Genomic DNA, 17330 nt, shown 5'->3' with positions numbered 1-17330 from the left:
GAGTAAAAGGCTGGAAAAACTTTTGCAAGCAAATGGTTCAAAGAAATAAGCTAGAGTAGCCATTCTAATATTGAACAAAATGCACTTTGAAGCAAAAGTTACCAAAAAAGAAAAATGGGCACGCACATTCATAAAAGAAAGCGCAAAGCATGTACTGCATCTCACAAAATAAGAGTGGGACACTTCAACACCCCACTCTCACCAATGGACATATTATAGAAACAGAAACTAAATGGAGATACAGTGACATTAATAGAAATTATGAACCAAGTGGATTGAACAGGTATCTATAGAATATTTCATCATAAAACAAAAAATATGTATGTTCTTATCGGCACCTCATGGTATCTTCCCAAAAACTGACCATATAATTGGTCACAGAACAGGTCTCAACAGATGTGCAACTATTATATAAGTGCAGAGGACCTAGATCCATCCTGTGCACGCCCTCTGTTTGGTAGTTCAGTCTCTGTGACCCCTATGGGTCCAGGTTAGTCAATTGTCTACGTTTTCTTGTGGTGTTCTTGACTGCTCTGGCTCCTTCAAGCCTTCTTCCCCTCTTCCATGGGATTCCGCAAGCTCCACTTAATATTTGCCTGTGGGGCTCTCTTGACAGTTTTACCAAGCACATATCTGCAAGTAGAGCAGAATATCTAATAGTGTCAGGAGTAGGCTCTCTCTCGTGTCATGGATCTCAAGCTGGGCCAAGCATTGGTTAGCCTTTTGTTCATTTTCTGCTCCATCTTTATGCATGCACCTCTTGTAGTCAGGAATAATTAGGGGTCGAAGATTTTGTAGCTTGATTGGTGTCCTAATCCCTCTATTTGAAGACTTTTCTGCTTATTGGAAAAGGCTACTTCAGGTTTCATATCCCCATTGCTAGGAGTCTGAGATAGGTTCATGCTCACAGATGTTTCCATCATACTAGCTTTCTTTCTTTTTTAGATAGTTACAAGACTTTATTCTAATAGCTATAATTACAGTGCTTATTGAAATGAAAACTGAAAACAAGTATACAGAACAGTTGATTACTAGTTGTGTGTTGAAAGCAGTCAGGAGTTCCACGACACCACATGAAACAGTTCTGAGATTTCCCAAGATAAAATTAACAGCTCCAGCTTCTTTAGTGTTTATCAAAATACAAAATAAAAAAAGTAGAGGTCGTCTTTCCTCGGCAAATCAGACACTTGCAGGCTGAGGGAGGAAGCTACTTTACACATGGAGATAGGGGCACTCCACGATGTGGGTCTGTAATGGACTGACCCTCCCACCTTGCATGCACTCCTGCTGATGAAACGCAGGCCTCCTGCCAGCGCGTCCAAGTGGGCCCAAGAATAAGCTAGCATTCTCATGAGCTCTTCACGGGCCTCGTTCACACACTTTCTGTCATTGCTGTCCACCACGAAGATCGAGCCTTGGGTGTTCTGGAAGTAGCGGCGCCTCAGAAACCCGACTGATCTTGTCCTGGCTGCCCACATTCCACATGGTGAAGCTGATATTCTTGTATTCAACAGTCTCCACGTTGAAATCAGTGGTGGGAATGGTGGTCACAATTTCTCCCAGCTTCAGTTTGTATAGAATTGTCTTCCCTGCAGCATCCAGGCACACGATGGGAATGTGCATTTCTTTTTTGCCAAAAAAAAAAAAAAAAAAAAAAAAAAAAGGCCATTGAAGAGGTTTGCAAAGATATTCCCCATGCTTGTGGACAAGTGGAAGCGATACTGGCCAGAGACCTCCACGGCGGCTGCTCCCAGACATCCCTGACTTCAAGCTATAATACAAAGCAGTTGTGTTTAAAACTGCATGGTATTGGTACAGAGATAGTCAGGTAGAATAATGGAACAGAATAGAAGAGCCAGAAATGAACTCTCACACATATGGTCACTTGATCTTTGACAAAGGAGCTGAAAACAATCAATGGAAAAAGGACAGCCCCTTCAATAAATGGTGTTGGTTCAACTGGCAGTCAGCATGCAGAAGAATGAAAATAGATCCTTTCTTATCTCCTTGTACAAAGCTCAAGTGCAAGTGGATCAAAGATCTCCATATAAAACCAGGTACACTGAAACTATTAGAAGAGAAATTCGGGAAAAGTTTAGAACACATAGGCACTGGAGAAAATTTACTGAACAAAAGACCAATGGCTTATGCTCTAATATCTATAATCAAGAAACGGGACCTCATGAAATTGCAAAGTCTCTGTAAGGGTAAGAACACTGTCAAGAAAACAAAACAGCAGCCAACAGACTGGGAGAGGATCTTTACCAATCATAAATCTGTTAGAGGTCTAATATCCAATATATACAAAGAACTCAAGAAGTTAGACTCCAGAGAATCAAAGAATCCTATTAGAAAATGGGGTACAGAACTAAACAAAGAATTCTCAACTGAGAAATATTGAATGGCTGAGAAGCAACTAAGGAAATGCTTGACATCCCTAGTCATTATGGAATTCTCTTTTTAGATCCATAACCCATTGTTATAAGGGGTTACATAGTTTGTCAATATCTAATTCCTTGAGTTATTTGTATATTTTGAATAACAGCCTCTGTCAGAGGTAGGGTTGATGAAGAAATTTTGCAATTCTGTAGGTTGTCATTTTGTGCTTTTGATGGTGTCCGTTGCCTTATAGAAGTTATTCATTTCCATGAGGTCACATATATTAATTGTTGACATCAGTGCCCAAGCTGTTTGTGCTATTTGTTCAGGAAGTTATCTCTTACGTTGTATATTTAAGATTATTCCTTACTTTCTCTTCTATTCGATTTGGTGTATCAGCTTTAAACCACTTGACTTGAGTTTTGTACAGGGCAATAAATATAGATCTATTTGCATTCCTCTACATGCAGACATCCAATTATACCAGCATCATTTCTTGAAGATGCTTTTCTTTTCTGATATATGACTTTGGTTTCTTTCTCAAAATCAGTGTATGTGGGTTTATTCTAGGTCTTCAAATCAATTCTATTTTTCAACCTGTCTATTTATATGCCAATACCATTAAGACTTTTACTATTGCCTTGTAGTATAACTTGAAATCAAGGATGGTGGTACCCCAAGAAGTTCTTTTATTGTACAGTACTGTTTTAGCTATTCGGGGATTTTTGCTTTTCCATACAAAGTTGAATTTTATTATTTCAAAGTATGCAATGTGTTGTCTTAACATTTTGATAGAAATTATGTTGAATCTTTATATCACTTTTGGTAAGATGACAATATTTACTATGTTAATCCTACTGATTTATGAGTATGGAAGATCTTTTTGTATTCTTATATCTTCTTCAATATCTTTCTTCAGAGACTTAAAGTTTTTGTAATACAGAATTTTCACTGCCTTGGCTAGAGGTTCTTGTTTTCAGATGAATGGTGGATCTTGTTTTCAAATTGATTCTGCTAGCCCATGTCATTTTATTGGAGAATTGAGTACATTAATTTTTAGAAATATTAACGAGCAATAATTTTTACTTCCTTTTTATTTTGATGTTTGTAGGGTGTGTGTGTGTGTGTGTGTGTGTGTGTGTGTGTGTGTGTGTGTGTACACATACATGGGCATGAGTGTGTTAATATTCTTTTAGTTTTGTTGATATTTAATAATTTATTTCCTGCCTTCTCTCTGGTGTATTTAATCACTTGTGATGGAGTTTTCTTTCTAGTATTCTCTGTAGAATAGTGGATTAATAGAAAAATATTGTTTAAATTTGATTTTATCATGGAATATCTTGTTTTCTCCATCTATGATGATTGAAAGTTTTGCTGTGTATAGTAGTCTGACTTCTGTAGTTTCCATGAAACTACACCACATCTGCTTAGGCCTTTTTGGCTTTTAGAATATCTACTGAAAAGTCAGGTGTAATTAAATAGGTCTGACTCTATATGTTATTTGACCTTTTACTCTGGCAACTTTTAATTTTTTTCTTTGTTCTGTACCTTTAGGGTTTCATTATGTATCAAGAAGATTTTCTTTTCTGATCCAATCTGTTTGGTGTTCTGCAAGCTTCTTGATTGTAAACATCACTTTCTTATATGGGATCTCTACAGGGAAATTTTCTTCTATATGTTTTGTTGAAAGTATATTCTGAATCATTGATCTGCAAATCTTCTCATTCTTCTATTCTTATTATTCTTAGGTTCAGTCTTTCCATAGTGTCCCAGATTGCCTGAATGTTGTATATAGGGAACTTTTTAATTCTAACATTTTCTTTTATCATATCTTCCATACTTGGGTTTCTTTCTCTCATCCTTTGTATTCTGTTGGTGATGCTTGTGTTTGTAGTTCCTGTTGTCTTACCTCGGTTTTTCCATCTCCAGGATTCCCCATGTTTATGTATTCTTATTACCTCTATTTCCATTCACGGGCCTCGAACAAATTTACCCATTCATTCACCTGTTCAGTTGTATTGTCCTTATCTCTTTAAGGGATTTATACATTTCCTCAACCATCTTCATAAGACTGGATTTCAGGTCATCTTCTTGTGCTTCAGCTGTGTTAGTATATCTAGGGCTTGCTAAAGTGCCATATTGTCCTGGCTGTTGTTGTTTGTACCTTATACTATCTTTTAGGCATCTAGTATTTGTAGTTATATAGGTTTGGATGTTGGTTTATAAATGTATCTTTTTCTTTTTGGTGGGTGTTTTCAGATTTTTTACCTTGGTTTCTGTTTCTTCTCTGACTTTTGACCTGAATGGTCGGAGTTGCTGGTAGATAGTGAACATTCATATCTAATAGAGCATCTCCCCTGGGGTATTGGGTGCCTCTGAATCCCTAGAATTAGCATGGTCTGTGTTCTGTGGTGTCAGCAGGTCTCCACAAAAGTGAGTGAAGTTGCAGGCTAAAACAATGGATTGAGGGGGCAAAGGGGTGCAGTCTAAGGTTGAGGAGGGAAAGGGGTGCAGTCTAAGGTTGAGGAGGGAAAGGGGTGCAGTCTAAGGTTGTTGAGTGTTCTTTAAGAGGATACAGAAAAAGGACATGGGCCAAGGTCTTATTTGGTTTTTCTTGGTGCCAGCAGGCGACATACCCTGCAGTCTCCCCTGTAGAACAAAACCCCAACAAATGCCACTGTAACTGTTAGCACTCACAGGCAAAGCAGGAAAGTAAGGCCAGCTTCCCATCTTCTTTCCAAGACAAGGCAACTTACTGTCAATCCCCTCTTGCCTTGTGACTCCTGTCATATAAGCTACGCCAGGCTCAATCCCTCAGAACCTAAAAAGGATGATAACTCTTCTTTCTTCTCTGGAATTGAAGCTTCTCTCTGCCTTCATGACTTTGTGATGCTTCTTCTGGTATGATTCTATAACTATTCTACACTGTCTCATCCATAGGACATCTGGCTAGATGTGGTCATGAACCTGTGCATCTACTAAAAAAGATTGTTCTGAAGAGTTATCTCATGCAGTTTTGTTTCTATGAACCAGCCACTCATTTAAATTACAATAAGTATTTAAAATTTTTATAATGATATTTACTTACGCCTATACATAAAAATGTATATTTTAATAGAACAATATCTGGCAACAACATGTAATGATACTTTTGTTTATCTTATACCATATTCATCAGGTCCAGTCTGACATGTCATTTCTGTTTTCTTTTAGAATGACAAAATTCAAAATTCTTAAAAAGTTCAGCAAAGTGGCTGGATATAAAATTACCTCAGACAAATCAGTAGCCTTCCTATACTCAAGACAAACATGTGGAGAAAGAAAGTAGGAAAAAGATACCCTTCACAATAATCACAAAAACTATGAAATACCTTGGTGTGACCCTAACTAAGCAAGTGAAAGACCTGTATGACAAGAACTACAAACCTCTAAAAAAGGAAATTGAGGAAGATCTCAGAAAATGAAAAGATCTCCCCTGCTCATGGATTGAAAGGATCAACACGGTAAAAAGGGCCATCTTACCAAAAGCAATCTACAGATTCAATGCAATCCCCATCAAAATTCAAAGCCAATTCTACATAAAGCTGGAAAGAGCAATGTGCAATTTGATCTGGAATAACAAAAGACCTATAATAGTGAAATCCATCCTCAACAACAAGAAAACATCTGCAGGAATCACTATCCCTGACCTCAAGCTACATTACAGGGAAATTGTGCTAAAAACTGCATGATACTGGTACAGAAATAGACACTTGGATCAATGGAATAGAATAGAAGATCCAGAAATGGGCCCTCACATATATGGTCACCTGATTTTTGACAAAGGAGCTGTAAACATTCAATAGAAAAAGGACAGCATATTCAACAAATGGTGCTGGTCCAACTGGCACTCAGCATGCAACAGAATGAAAATAGACCCTTTCTTATCTTCTTGTACAAAGCTCAAGTGTAAGTGGATCAAAGATCTCCATATTAAACCAGATACACTGAAACTATTAGATGAGAAAGTAGGGAAAACCTTAGAACACATAGGCACAGGAGAAAGTTTCCTGAACAGAAAACCAATGGCTCGTGCTCTAAGGTCAAATATCGACAAATGGAACTTAATGAGATTGCAAAGTTTCTGTAAGGCTAATGACACTGTCAAGAAAACAAAACGGCAGCCAACAGAGTGGGAAAAGATCTTTACCATCCCCATATCAGATAGAGGTCTAATATCCAAGGTATACAATGAACTCAAAAAGCTAGACACCAGAGAATCAAACAACCTTTTAAAAATGGGGTACAGAGCTAAACAAAATGTTCTCAATTGAGGAATATGGAATGGCTGAGAAACATCTAAGGAAGTTCTCAACATCCTTAGCCATCAGGGAAATGCAAATCAAAACAACCCTGAGATTTCACCTCACACTAGTCAGATTTGCCAAGATTCAAAACTCAGATGACAGCAGATGCTGGCGAGATTGTGGAGAAAGATGAACACTTCTCCACTGTTGGTGGGGTTGTAAACTGATACAACCACTCTGGAAATCAGTCTGGCGATACCTCAGAAAATTGGACATAGTACTACCTGAAGATCCAGCTATTCCACTTCTGGGCATATAGCCCAGAGGCACTCCAATATACAACAAAGATACATGCACCACAATATTCATAGCAGCTCTATTTATAATAGCCAGAAGCTGGAAAGAACCCAGATGTCCTTCAGTAGATGAATGGTTACAAAAATTGTGGTACATTTACACAATGGAGTACTATTCAGCTATCAGAAACAATGACTTAACCAAATTTTTAAAAAAACAGTTGCATCTAGAAAATATCATCCTGAGTGAGATAACCCAGTCACAAAAGAACAGAAATAATATGCAGTCACTGATAATGGGATACTAACCTCAGAAAGCTCTGAACACCCCAGTAACAACTCACAGACTGTGTGAAGTTCAAGAAAGAAAAAACAAAACAAAACAAAACAAAAAGAAACATTATGCTCAATCCTTACACACCAAGAAAACTTTGACTAATTCCGGGTTACATTCTGTTTTACATGTACTTTTTGCTCATTGTAACTAGTAGGACCTTAATGTATACTATCAAACCTTTGCGGAAAAAAATGTCAAGCCCTGACAAAAATGTATTTGTATACTTTTATGCAAAAATGCTTAAAATTTGTTCATTTATCTTTGTTTTTTAAAATAAAGTTGTTCAAAAAAACTATTCTGCTTTACTAAAAATAAATAAATAAATATTGATTCACTCTTAAAAAAACATAATTCTTACATATTTTAAAATTATACAGGAGAGTATCAAAATTTGTAGAGACTATTGTATGATACAAAAGTAAAGTTTTTACTCCTATCTTACTGAACCTTAATATTCAGTGATCAATTGTTACTCATCTCTGCCTCTCCAGGTCTCTTCCTAGTCTTGAGTAACCACTATGTTACCCTGAATCTCTTTGAATTTGATTTTTAAGATATCACATGGAATCCTACAGATTGTTTCTCTGTTCCTGGTTCATTTCACTTAAAATAATTATCTGTTGTTCAACTCATATTGTTATAAATGACAAAAAATTATATCCTCATTCTCTTTTCAGAGATTAAAAGTCTTCATTGTAAAGTCTTTCAGTCCACTGCATTAAGTTTATTCCTACATGTTGTTTGGGAGTATTTGAGGGTTTTTTGAGATGTTTGTGAATGAGCGTATGTACAGATTCTTTTCTTCAACATTTGTATTGTTGGTATATACAAAGCCTACTTAGTTTTGTAACTTTATTTTAAATCCCTTAAGGTATAACTTAAGGCTCAGGTAATATAAGAGGGAGAAGAAATGTTATAAAAGATTATAGAAGACTAGTATATCTGTTGTAAGGTTATATCTTCTATATTAAACAGGAAAGCTACACCCATAAAAATCTTAGCAATAAGGTCAACCTAAAGAAGACCTACAGGATGTGAATGCCATTTCACATATCAATGTTAACGAGTAAAATATTTGCAAGCCATCATTCCTAGATGAATCAGGCTCCCTCTGTGATGTGCCCAAATTGGTTATCCAAAACTATGTGATCAACCTAAGAGCATAAACTCAGGTGTGACATTAAATAAATTTAGCAGGTTGTATTTATCTATTAATATATATGTGTGCAGGTAACAATACTAGTTAAATGAAAAGATAGGTGCGTAGAGATGGATCTGGGAGAAATTAGGGAAAATAGTGATGTAGAAGTGAATATGACAAGATAAAATTATCAAATTCTCAAATTAGTTCAAATGTTAGTCATTCTAAGAGACACAGCTTAGTCAAGTGCCAGACAAGCACTGACAGATCAGAGGCCTATGTGTGAGTTGTAGATGACTGCAGTCCCATCCTGAAAAGATTTTTAATTGAGTGTATGGTAAGTACACTTATAGGAACAGTGTTGTTGAATAATTAATAAATCAAACAATCCAATTATTGATTTTAATTAAATGTCTGTGAGGTGCTTAAAACATACAAAATACATCACCTTACACACACACACACACACACACACACACACACACACATACACACAAGCAGAAATGAAGGCACAACCCTAAGGAAAATGAGTAAGAATTAAGTAAAACAAGCACAGAACTGTCCCCTGATGCTGCTCTTCCAGCATCAGTAAATGGATCCTCAAGGAACTGGGGAAATGATCCTCTAATTTGCAGACAGGTTCTGCTTATATCTCTACTTCCTCGACGGAGAAACTTCGGTATCATCCTTATCACCATCATATCTCCCTCCTCTCTGGTTTTTATGAAAAAAAAAAATTTAAGCTGTCTTACTCTAAAAAGGCAAACTTAAAAGATACTTCATCTTGGACACCTTTTTCTAATAATACAGGTAATAAGATAATTTAGATTAGAAAAAATAGAATAATGATATACCTGTAGAATCCACTAGCCTCCACAGCATTCTAAATTTCAGACATAAAACCGATATTTCTTATACTCCTTCTGGTCAAGATGCTTCTATAGGTCCAGTAAAGTGGCATAGTTATGTTTATGTTATAGCTAAAGGCGCCAATTATGTTAGTTTTCTTTGGATAGTAACAAAAATCCTCAGCTCTAAATTCAGATTATTTGCTACTAAGCACAACTCTGTACTAATTATTGCAATATGGACAATTATCCTTTTTAAACATCTTTAAAAATAGGTATCCAGTATGACAGATGTGGTGTATCCTTACTATATCTGCATGAATGAACAAGATAGCAAAGTTATTCGGTGACATGACTCTGGACTGTCTGTGGAAACTATAAACCTGGGCAATAAGACTCTGAATCAAAATTAAAATATTCAGGCAATGTCTTTTTTTTTTTTTACATTGTGCTACAATCTACCTCATTCACACAGATTTAACAAGTTTCCAATGGCTGACTAATTAACAAGAAAACAAATCTCCCAAAGGGATGACTAATATTCCAAATACCCTGGGTTCTTAAGCATGATGTCATATATATGTTCACAGGATCTACAGTTAGTGGGAGCCAAATCTGCTAAACTTGTGGAAAGAGTGGGGGAACATTTGTGTGTGTCTCTATATGAGACTGTGTGCATGTGTGCATATCTGTGTTGGGAAGGTTGCAGACTGGTGCCTTGCATAAGCTAAACAAGTACCCTCCACCATGTTAATTTTTGCCAACCCTAGGTCTACTTGTTATTGTTGTTGCTGCTGCCGCTCTTGTTGTTGTTTAATTGACGAAGCACAGATTTGATGAGTCCGGCTAAGATCTGTGGTGAGTAGGCATCATTCTGGACAGAGGAGTTAAGCAATGCAAGGTGAGTAACAGTCAGTATGTCACTCGATACAAAGGTGTATAGCCCAAAGTCTGCTGACCCAAAATTATATTAACATCCCATTTCTAAGGAATCTCTATGAGAACTAATAGTCTTATTCTGAAAAAGAATGGATTTGCTCAAATGTCTAACATGCTTGAGCTATTTAGAAAATGAGCTGTTTAGATATAGAGAGGAAAGCCCATAAGTAAGGATGCTTCTGAAGGAATCTGAGTAGAAAAGTAGGAACATAAGTTTAGGAGGTGACAGGAGGGGGTGTAAGTACATAGAAAATTTCTGTGTCTTCATGTTAACGTTCTCTGATGTAGTGTGTTCTGCAGACAAAAAAATATGCCCAGCATAAGAATTTAAGATTAAACAAAATAGTGACATCTGATATATAAAGGTTTGCATTCCTTGAAAAATGACTGAAAAACATTTCATGATTCTAATTTCTCTTTGAACTCACATTTGATCGTTTCTGTTGCTTTCACAGGTCACAGACAGATGAAAACCCTCAGCAGCCCCAGCAACTCCAGCACCATCACTGGCTTCATCCTACTGGGTTTCCCCTGCTCCAGGGAAGGACAAATCCTCCTCTTTGTGCTTTTCTCCATTATCTATTTCCTCACCCTCATGGGCAATGCTTCCATCATCTGTGCTGTGTGCTGTGATCAGAGACTCCACACACCCATGTACCTCCTGCTGGCCAACTTCTCCTTCCTGGAGATCTGGTATGTCACCTCCACAGTCCCCAACATGTTGGCCAACTTCCTCTCTGACAGCAAGGTCATCTCTTTCTCTGGATGCTTCCTGCAGTTCTATTTCTTCTTCTCCTTGGGTTCTACAGAATGCTTTTTCCTGGCAGTCATGGCATTTGATCGCTACCTTGCCATCTGCCGGCCACTACATTACCCTGCTCTCATGACTGGGCGCCTCTGCAACATCCTTGTGATCAGTTGCTGGGTGCTTGGTTTCCTCTGGTTCCCTGTTCCCATCATCTTCATCTCCCAGATGTCCTTCTGTGGGTCCAGAATTATAGACCACTTCCTGTGTGACCCAGGCCCTCTGTTGGCCCTTGCCTGTGTGAGAGATCCTTTCATTGAGTTGACTAGCTCTACTTTAAGTTCCCTGCTTTTGTTTGTTCCATTTTTCTTCATCATGGGGTCTTATGCTCTTGTAATGAGAGCTGTGCTGAGGGTCCCATCAGCAGCTGGACGGAGAAAAGCCTTCTCCACTTGTGGGTCACACTTGACTGTCGTTTCTCTTTTCTATGGCTCAGTGATGGTTATGTATGTGAGCCCAACATCTGAACACGCAGCTGGAATGCAAAAGCTTGTGACTTTGTTTTATTCTGTGGCTACTCCACTCCTTAACCCTGTGATATACAGTCTAAGGAACAGAGATATGAAACATGCAATGAAGAAATTGCTGAAAATATAAAACATACACTCTTGTTTTAAAAGAGAATCTCATTTTGCCATATTTTTAAAGGGAAACTAACCAGTCAAGATGGCATAGATCTGTAATTCCAGAACTCCAGAGGCTAGCAAAGGAAGACTGTCAGTTTGCGGCCCATATAAGGTCTGAAACATAAGCTTGTCTCAAAAAAAAAAAAAAAAAAAGAAAAAAAAAAAGCAGAAAAAATTGAAAGAAGCTAACTGATTTCACTTGGGACTTTGTTCTTTATTTAGCATTTCCTAGAATATGTAGGAGTATAAGGGATAACTATTTATTAATGATTAGAACTATCATCTTTTAAAAGCTTGATTTGTTGGGAAAATAAAAATGTATCTAAAAGCAAGTCTTCTGTTGACACAGAAAATCTCTCTCCAGAGGGAAAAGAGAAATAAATAATTTTGTTTTTGAATAAACATAAGGCATAATGTATGTCACAAAGAATTCACAAAATGATTGTAAACATGGCAAAAGTTCTATTCTTTTATATAGTAAGAAGACTACAGCAAATTGTATACAATTCATTCAGACAAAAGTATATATTCCTCTAAGCGCTCTGACCTATATTGAGTTGTTAGATGATAAGACCGCATCTGTCTTTCCAATAAACTCTATACAAATGAAGCATTAGAGCATCTGTGACAAGTTAAAATCCGCTTATACAGAAGATGAGAGGGAAGAGCACTATGCTCTTTGATAGTTACATCTCAAAGACAGATCCACTCCCCACTTCCTAGAGAGAGATTACAAGTTCTCTAAAGTAAATGATCTAAGTAAGAGATAAGAAAGAAGAGAGATAAAGCCTCTTTTTGTTGTTTTCAATAAAGACAATTAAGTGTATTATCTTTTCTAGTATTTGCCTTTTTTGGTAAAAGTAGAACATAACCTTCACACAAAACCTAAAGTTTTCCACTAACTTTAATCTAATAGTAAGTTACCTTTATGCTTTTAGTCAAACTTATATTTCTGCCCTCCAGAAAAATCTACCACAGTAACATTAAATAATAAACAAAGGATGAATATCTGAAATATGTAAATGTCCAGATCAGATGAATAAAATGCCAGTGCTCGAATATGAACACTGAGAAATATATTAAGTGCAACAGAGAAGATTTAGAAACCTAAAAGGATATTCTGTTTTAGTTAGAAAGAAATAATAAAGTGAATAAGTTTGCCACAGAGGTAAAGTAACAAAAAAATAACATGGCACTGGCGTAAATATAGGCAAATGGATGGATAGAACAAAATAGGATCCAGATTTGGAGCCTCTGACCTACAGTGACTTGATCTTTTCAAATAAGTAAGAAAATAAAGTCTCTTCAACAAATGCTGGAAAAGTAGATTCCCATGTAAGAGAATAAAATTGTATTCTATCTTGAGAATAGTATAAAAACATGTATAAAAATGAATTCAGTATTAATCAAATACCTTAGTATATGACTTAACAGAAGAGAACATAAGGAAACACTTCACAGTACAGAAACAAAAAAAGGACTTTGTGGGTAGGATGTCAAGAGAACAATTGAGATTGTACAGGAAGGCTTCCAAGCAAAGAAAATAATTACGTGCATGTTCAATATAGCACTGTGCACTGTAGCCAAGTTATAAAACTAGCCTAGATGTTCATCAACATACTGTGGGGTTTTAAACTGTCGTACATATACACAATGGAATCTTATTCAGTTGTAAAGAAGAATAAAATTATGACATTTTCAGGAAAACTGATGGAGCAGGAGATCATATTGTTAAGCAAAATAACTCATTTTTCACAAAGATGAATATCACACTTTAAAATATGCAGGGGTGTGTGTGTGTGTGTGTGTGTGTGTGTGTGTGTGTGTGTGTATGTGTGTGTGTGTGTGTGTGTATGCACTTAGAAGAACAGGACAAGAGGGAAAGTAGCAACCAAAAATGAATCAGTGGAGAAATGAGAGAATGTAATGGAGTACGGAATATGAAAGCCAGAAGGGACTACTGACATGGGGAGAAGGAAGAGCAGCAAGAAATGAGACCTAAACAACGTGCAGTAAGTGATATTTATGTATGCAGGCTTCACGGAAAATTTTAAAATAAAAACTCTGATCTTATTATGATGTTTTGTATCAGAATTTGTTTTGTACTAATTTTTCTACCTCTGCTTGAGTGACCCTGTAACATCCAGGATCTAGTCACAACCTGCCTTGTCTTCATTCAACTTAAAGGCCCCTCACATACTATGTCCCAATGTCTCTAGTCTAGTGAGATATGTGACAAAGCAGACATTCAGCCAGCCTTAATCAGAAGAGATGAAAATGCCACCACACGGCAAGGACAACACAAAAAGCTTGGCAAACAGTTTCATAACGGAATATTTCTAAGTTTATTCTATGATGCCTGATAGCAAAACAAGATGTCTGAGAGAAGAAGAGAGAAAGAAAAGCACAGGTGAATGTACTTACTGATCCTAAACACACCCACCTACAAAGACTCATAATTCTATAGATCAGAGATGCTACTAGATCTAGGAAACAGTAAAAGCGCAATGTCAGGGAACAAAAAGAAATATTCAAAGACTAGTATCTTCTCTATATACTAACAAATTTGACAAAAAAGAAAATAAGTAATCATTTCATTCACAATATTTTCCTTCAAAAATGCCGAAGACTTAAGAGACCTCACTAATAAAGATTGTAGAATAATGGGGAAAAATTGAAGAGAACATCATATAAAGTAAAATGCTCTGTCTTTGTGGATAGGTAGAATTAATATTATTTAAATGCTCATATCATAAAAAGTAATGTATGTGCTCAATAAAATTTCCACCAAATTTATAGTGATAATTTTCAAATCAATAGCATTCTAATCTCAAAATTCATATGGCAATACAAAAAACTTACAGAAGCTTTGTAATTTTATGAAGTCCCATTTATCAATTCCTGATCTTAGAGCATAAGCCATTGGTGTTCTGTTCAGAAAAGTTTCCCCTGTGCCTATGTGTTCTAAGGTCTTCTCCACTTTCTCTTCTGCTAGTGTCAGTGTATACAGTTCCATCTGGAGGTCTTTGATCCACTTGGACTTAGGCTTTTTAAAAGAAGATAATGATAGGTCAATTTGCATTCTTCTACGTGCTGACTGCCAGTTGAACCAGCACCATTTGTTGAAAAAGTTGTCATTTTTCTATTGGATGGTTTTAGCTCCTTTGTCAATGATCAAGTGACCATATGTATGTGGGTTCATTTCTGGGTCTTCAGTTCTGTTCCACTGATCTACCTGCCTGTCTCTGTACCAATAACATACAGTCTATAGCACAATTAATCTGTAAAACAACTTGAGGTCAGGAATGGTTGTTCTTCCAGAAGTTCTTTTATTGTTAAGGATAGTTTTCACTATAGTAGGTTTGTTTTGTTATTTCAAATAAATTTGCAGATTGCTGTTCCTGACTCTGTGAAGAATTTAATTGAGATTTTGATGGGGATTGCATTGAATTTGTACATTGCTTTCGGCAAGATGGCCATTTTTACTATATTAATCCTGCCAATCCTAAGCATGGGAGATCTTTCCATCTTCTGAGATCTTGAGCATCTCAATAAGTGCTCAGAATGCATTTGACAAAATTCAACACCCCTTCATTTTTTATATTTTTTGAACCATACATGCATCCCTGGGATAAAGCATACTTAATCATGGTGAATGATCATTTTGATGTGTTCATGATTTGGTTTGCAACAATTTTATTGTGTATTTTTGCATTTATTTTCATGAGAGAAATTGGTCTGAATTTCTCTTTCTTAGTAGTGTCTTTGTATGGTTTAGTAATGTGGTTTCAAACAATGAGTTGGGTGAAAAAAAAATCCTTCTGTTTTTATTTGGTGAAATAGTATGGAGAGTATTGGTATTAGGTCTTCTATGAAAGTCTGATAGAATTCTGCACTGAACCCACCTTGTCCTGGGCTTTTTATGTTGGGAATCATTTGATGAGGGCTGTCTAATTCTTTAGTGGTTGTGAGACTGTTTAGATGGTTTTTCTGATCATGATTTAACTTTGACACCTGGTATATGTCTAAAAAATTGTCCATTTCCTCCAGAATTTCAATCCTGTTGAGTATAGGCTTTTGTAGTAGGATCTGATAATATCTTGAATTGCCCTAGTTTCTCTTGTTACGTCTCTCCTTCTGTTTCTGATTTTGTTAATTGGATACTCTCTCTGTGCCCTCTAGTTATTCTGGCTAAGGGTTTATTAATCTTGTTAATTTTCTCAATGAACCCGCTCCTGGTTTTGTTGATTCTTTGTATAGTTCATTGTGTTTCTACTTGGTTACTATCAGCTCTGAGTTTGATTATTTCCTGCCATCTACTGATCTTGGGTGTATCTGCTTCTTTTGTTCTAGAGCTTTCAGCTGTGCTGTGAAGCTGTTAGGGTATGCTCTCTACAGTTTCTTTATGCAGGTATTCAGAGCTATGAGCTTTCCTCTTAGTACTGCTTTCATTGCATCTCATAAGTTTTGGTATGTTATGCCTTCATTTTCCTATATATTTTTCTTTACTTTTTCCTTGATCAAGTTATCATTGAGTAGAGCATTGTTCAGCTTCAATGTGTATGTAGGCTTTTTTTTTTTTTTTTTGATTATTTTGTTATTGAAGACCAGCCTTAGTCCATTGCTGCTGATTTTCCTAACAGAGTTCCTTATGTATCAAAGGTAATGATTAAATATTTGTTAACTAAATTGAATTTTAAACAATATTTTAGCAAATGATGACTCTAGCATGACCTTGGCTACAGAAATTATACTAGAGGTAAAATCCTATGAGCTCTGTGAAAAAAAAATTACATAAGGGAGGATCAGATCTTTGATTATGCCACATAGTCACTGATGACACAGCTTTGTCTCTGGTTCCCCTTCTATACACAGCTAGGAAATTCTCCCAGCTCTCCAAGGGGAAAAAAAAGACAAAGGACAAGAATAAGTCAAAGAAACTACTAAGCATTATTTTTCTTAAGCACTGATGTTCACTAGTCTGTCTACAAAAATAGAAAATTACTTTATATATTTTTATTACCATTTAAGAACAGTATCTGTAAAGATTTTCCATACCACCATAGAACATTTATCTCAACAATGGTATATGATAATAGACTTACACAGTAAGGTTGAAATTATTGTAATATAGTTATACCAGACTTATCCAAGCTATAAAAGTAAAGATGTAAAACTAGGCTAATAATAACGTGTGACTCAGTCTCATGAGGGCATGTGTTTCCTAGAGTAGTAGTAATACGTCTAATTATATCAATTCCTACCTCTTGCCTAGCAATAGTCCTTGGATTGGTGTACATTTATTGACTGATTTGTAACAGATTATGTTTGATTTACAAGATGTTCTACAACAATCTAAAAATTTATAAAGCCTATTTCTATAGGTATGGATGACTGGTATTATCTTAATGGAGGACTTTTCTGTGTGTGTTTGTGTGTGTGTGTGTATGTGTGTGTGTGCCCGCGTGCACACACACACGCTTGTGAGTATTGAAATATTGAGAGTTTGAGCATTTTAGAAGTCAAATGACGGACTTCAGGACACAGAGCGGAGCCTGGCCCAACTGCCAGCCGGAAAGGCGGCTCGGACAGGCTGAGCAACTGGTGAGTAGGAGACCTAGGCTGCTGGGGAGCAGAGGGATCTCTGCGGAGTGCACACGGAAAGGGCACCCC

The 17330-nt window shown here is 36.5% G+C and overlaps 1 protein-coding gene across 1 annotated transcript; it reads left to right on the top strand.

The window, feature by feature from the left end:
- Positions 1-10692: 10692 nt before the first annotated feature.
- Positions 10693-11628, top strand: LOC308428225 (olfactory receptor 11G2-like; the record flags this gene model as incomplete). Its single annotated transcript, XM_080926635.1, has 1 exon — positions 10693-11628. The coding sequence occupies one exon, from the start codon at positions 10693-10695 to the stop codon at positions 11626-11628; it is 936 nt and encodes a 311-aa protein (XP_080782761.1).
- Positions 11629-17330: the final 5702 nt, after the last annotated feature.

The sequence above is a fragment of the Micromys minutus genome (genome assembly GCF_963924665.1).
Source record: "Micromys minutus genome assembly, chromosome: 12".
NCBI lineage: Eukaryota > Metazoa > Chordata > Mammalia > Rodentia > Muridae > Micromys > Micromys minutus.
The sequence above is the reverse complement of the archived record's forward strand: the minus strand, read 5'-3'. Positions and strand labels throughout refer to the sequence as shown.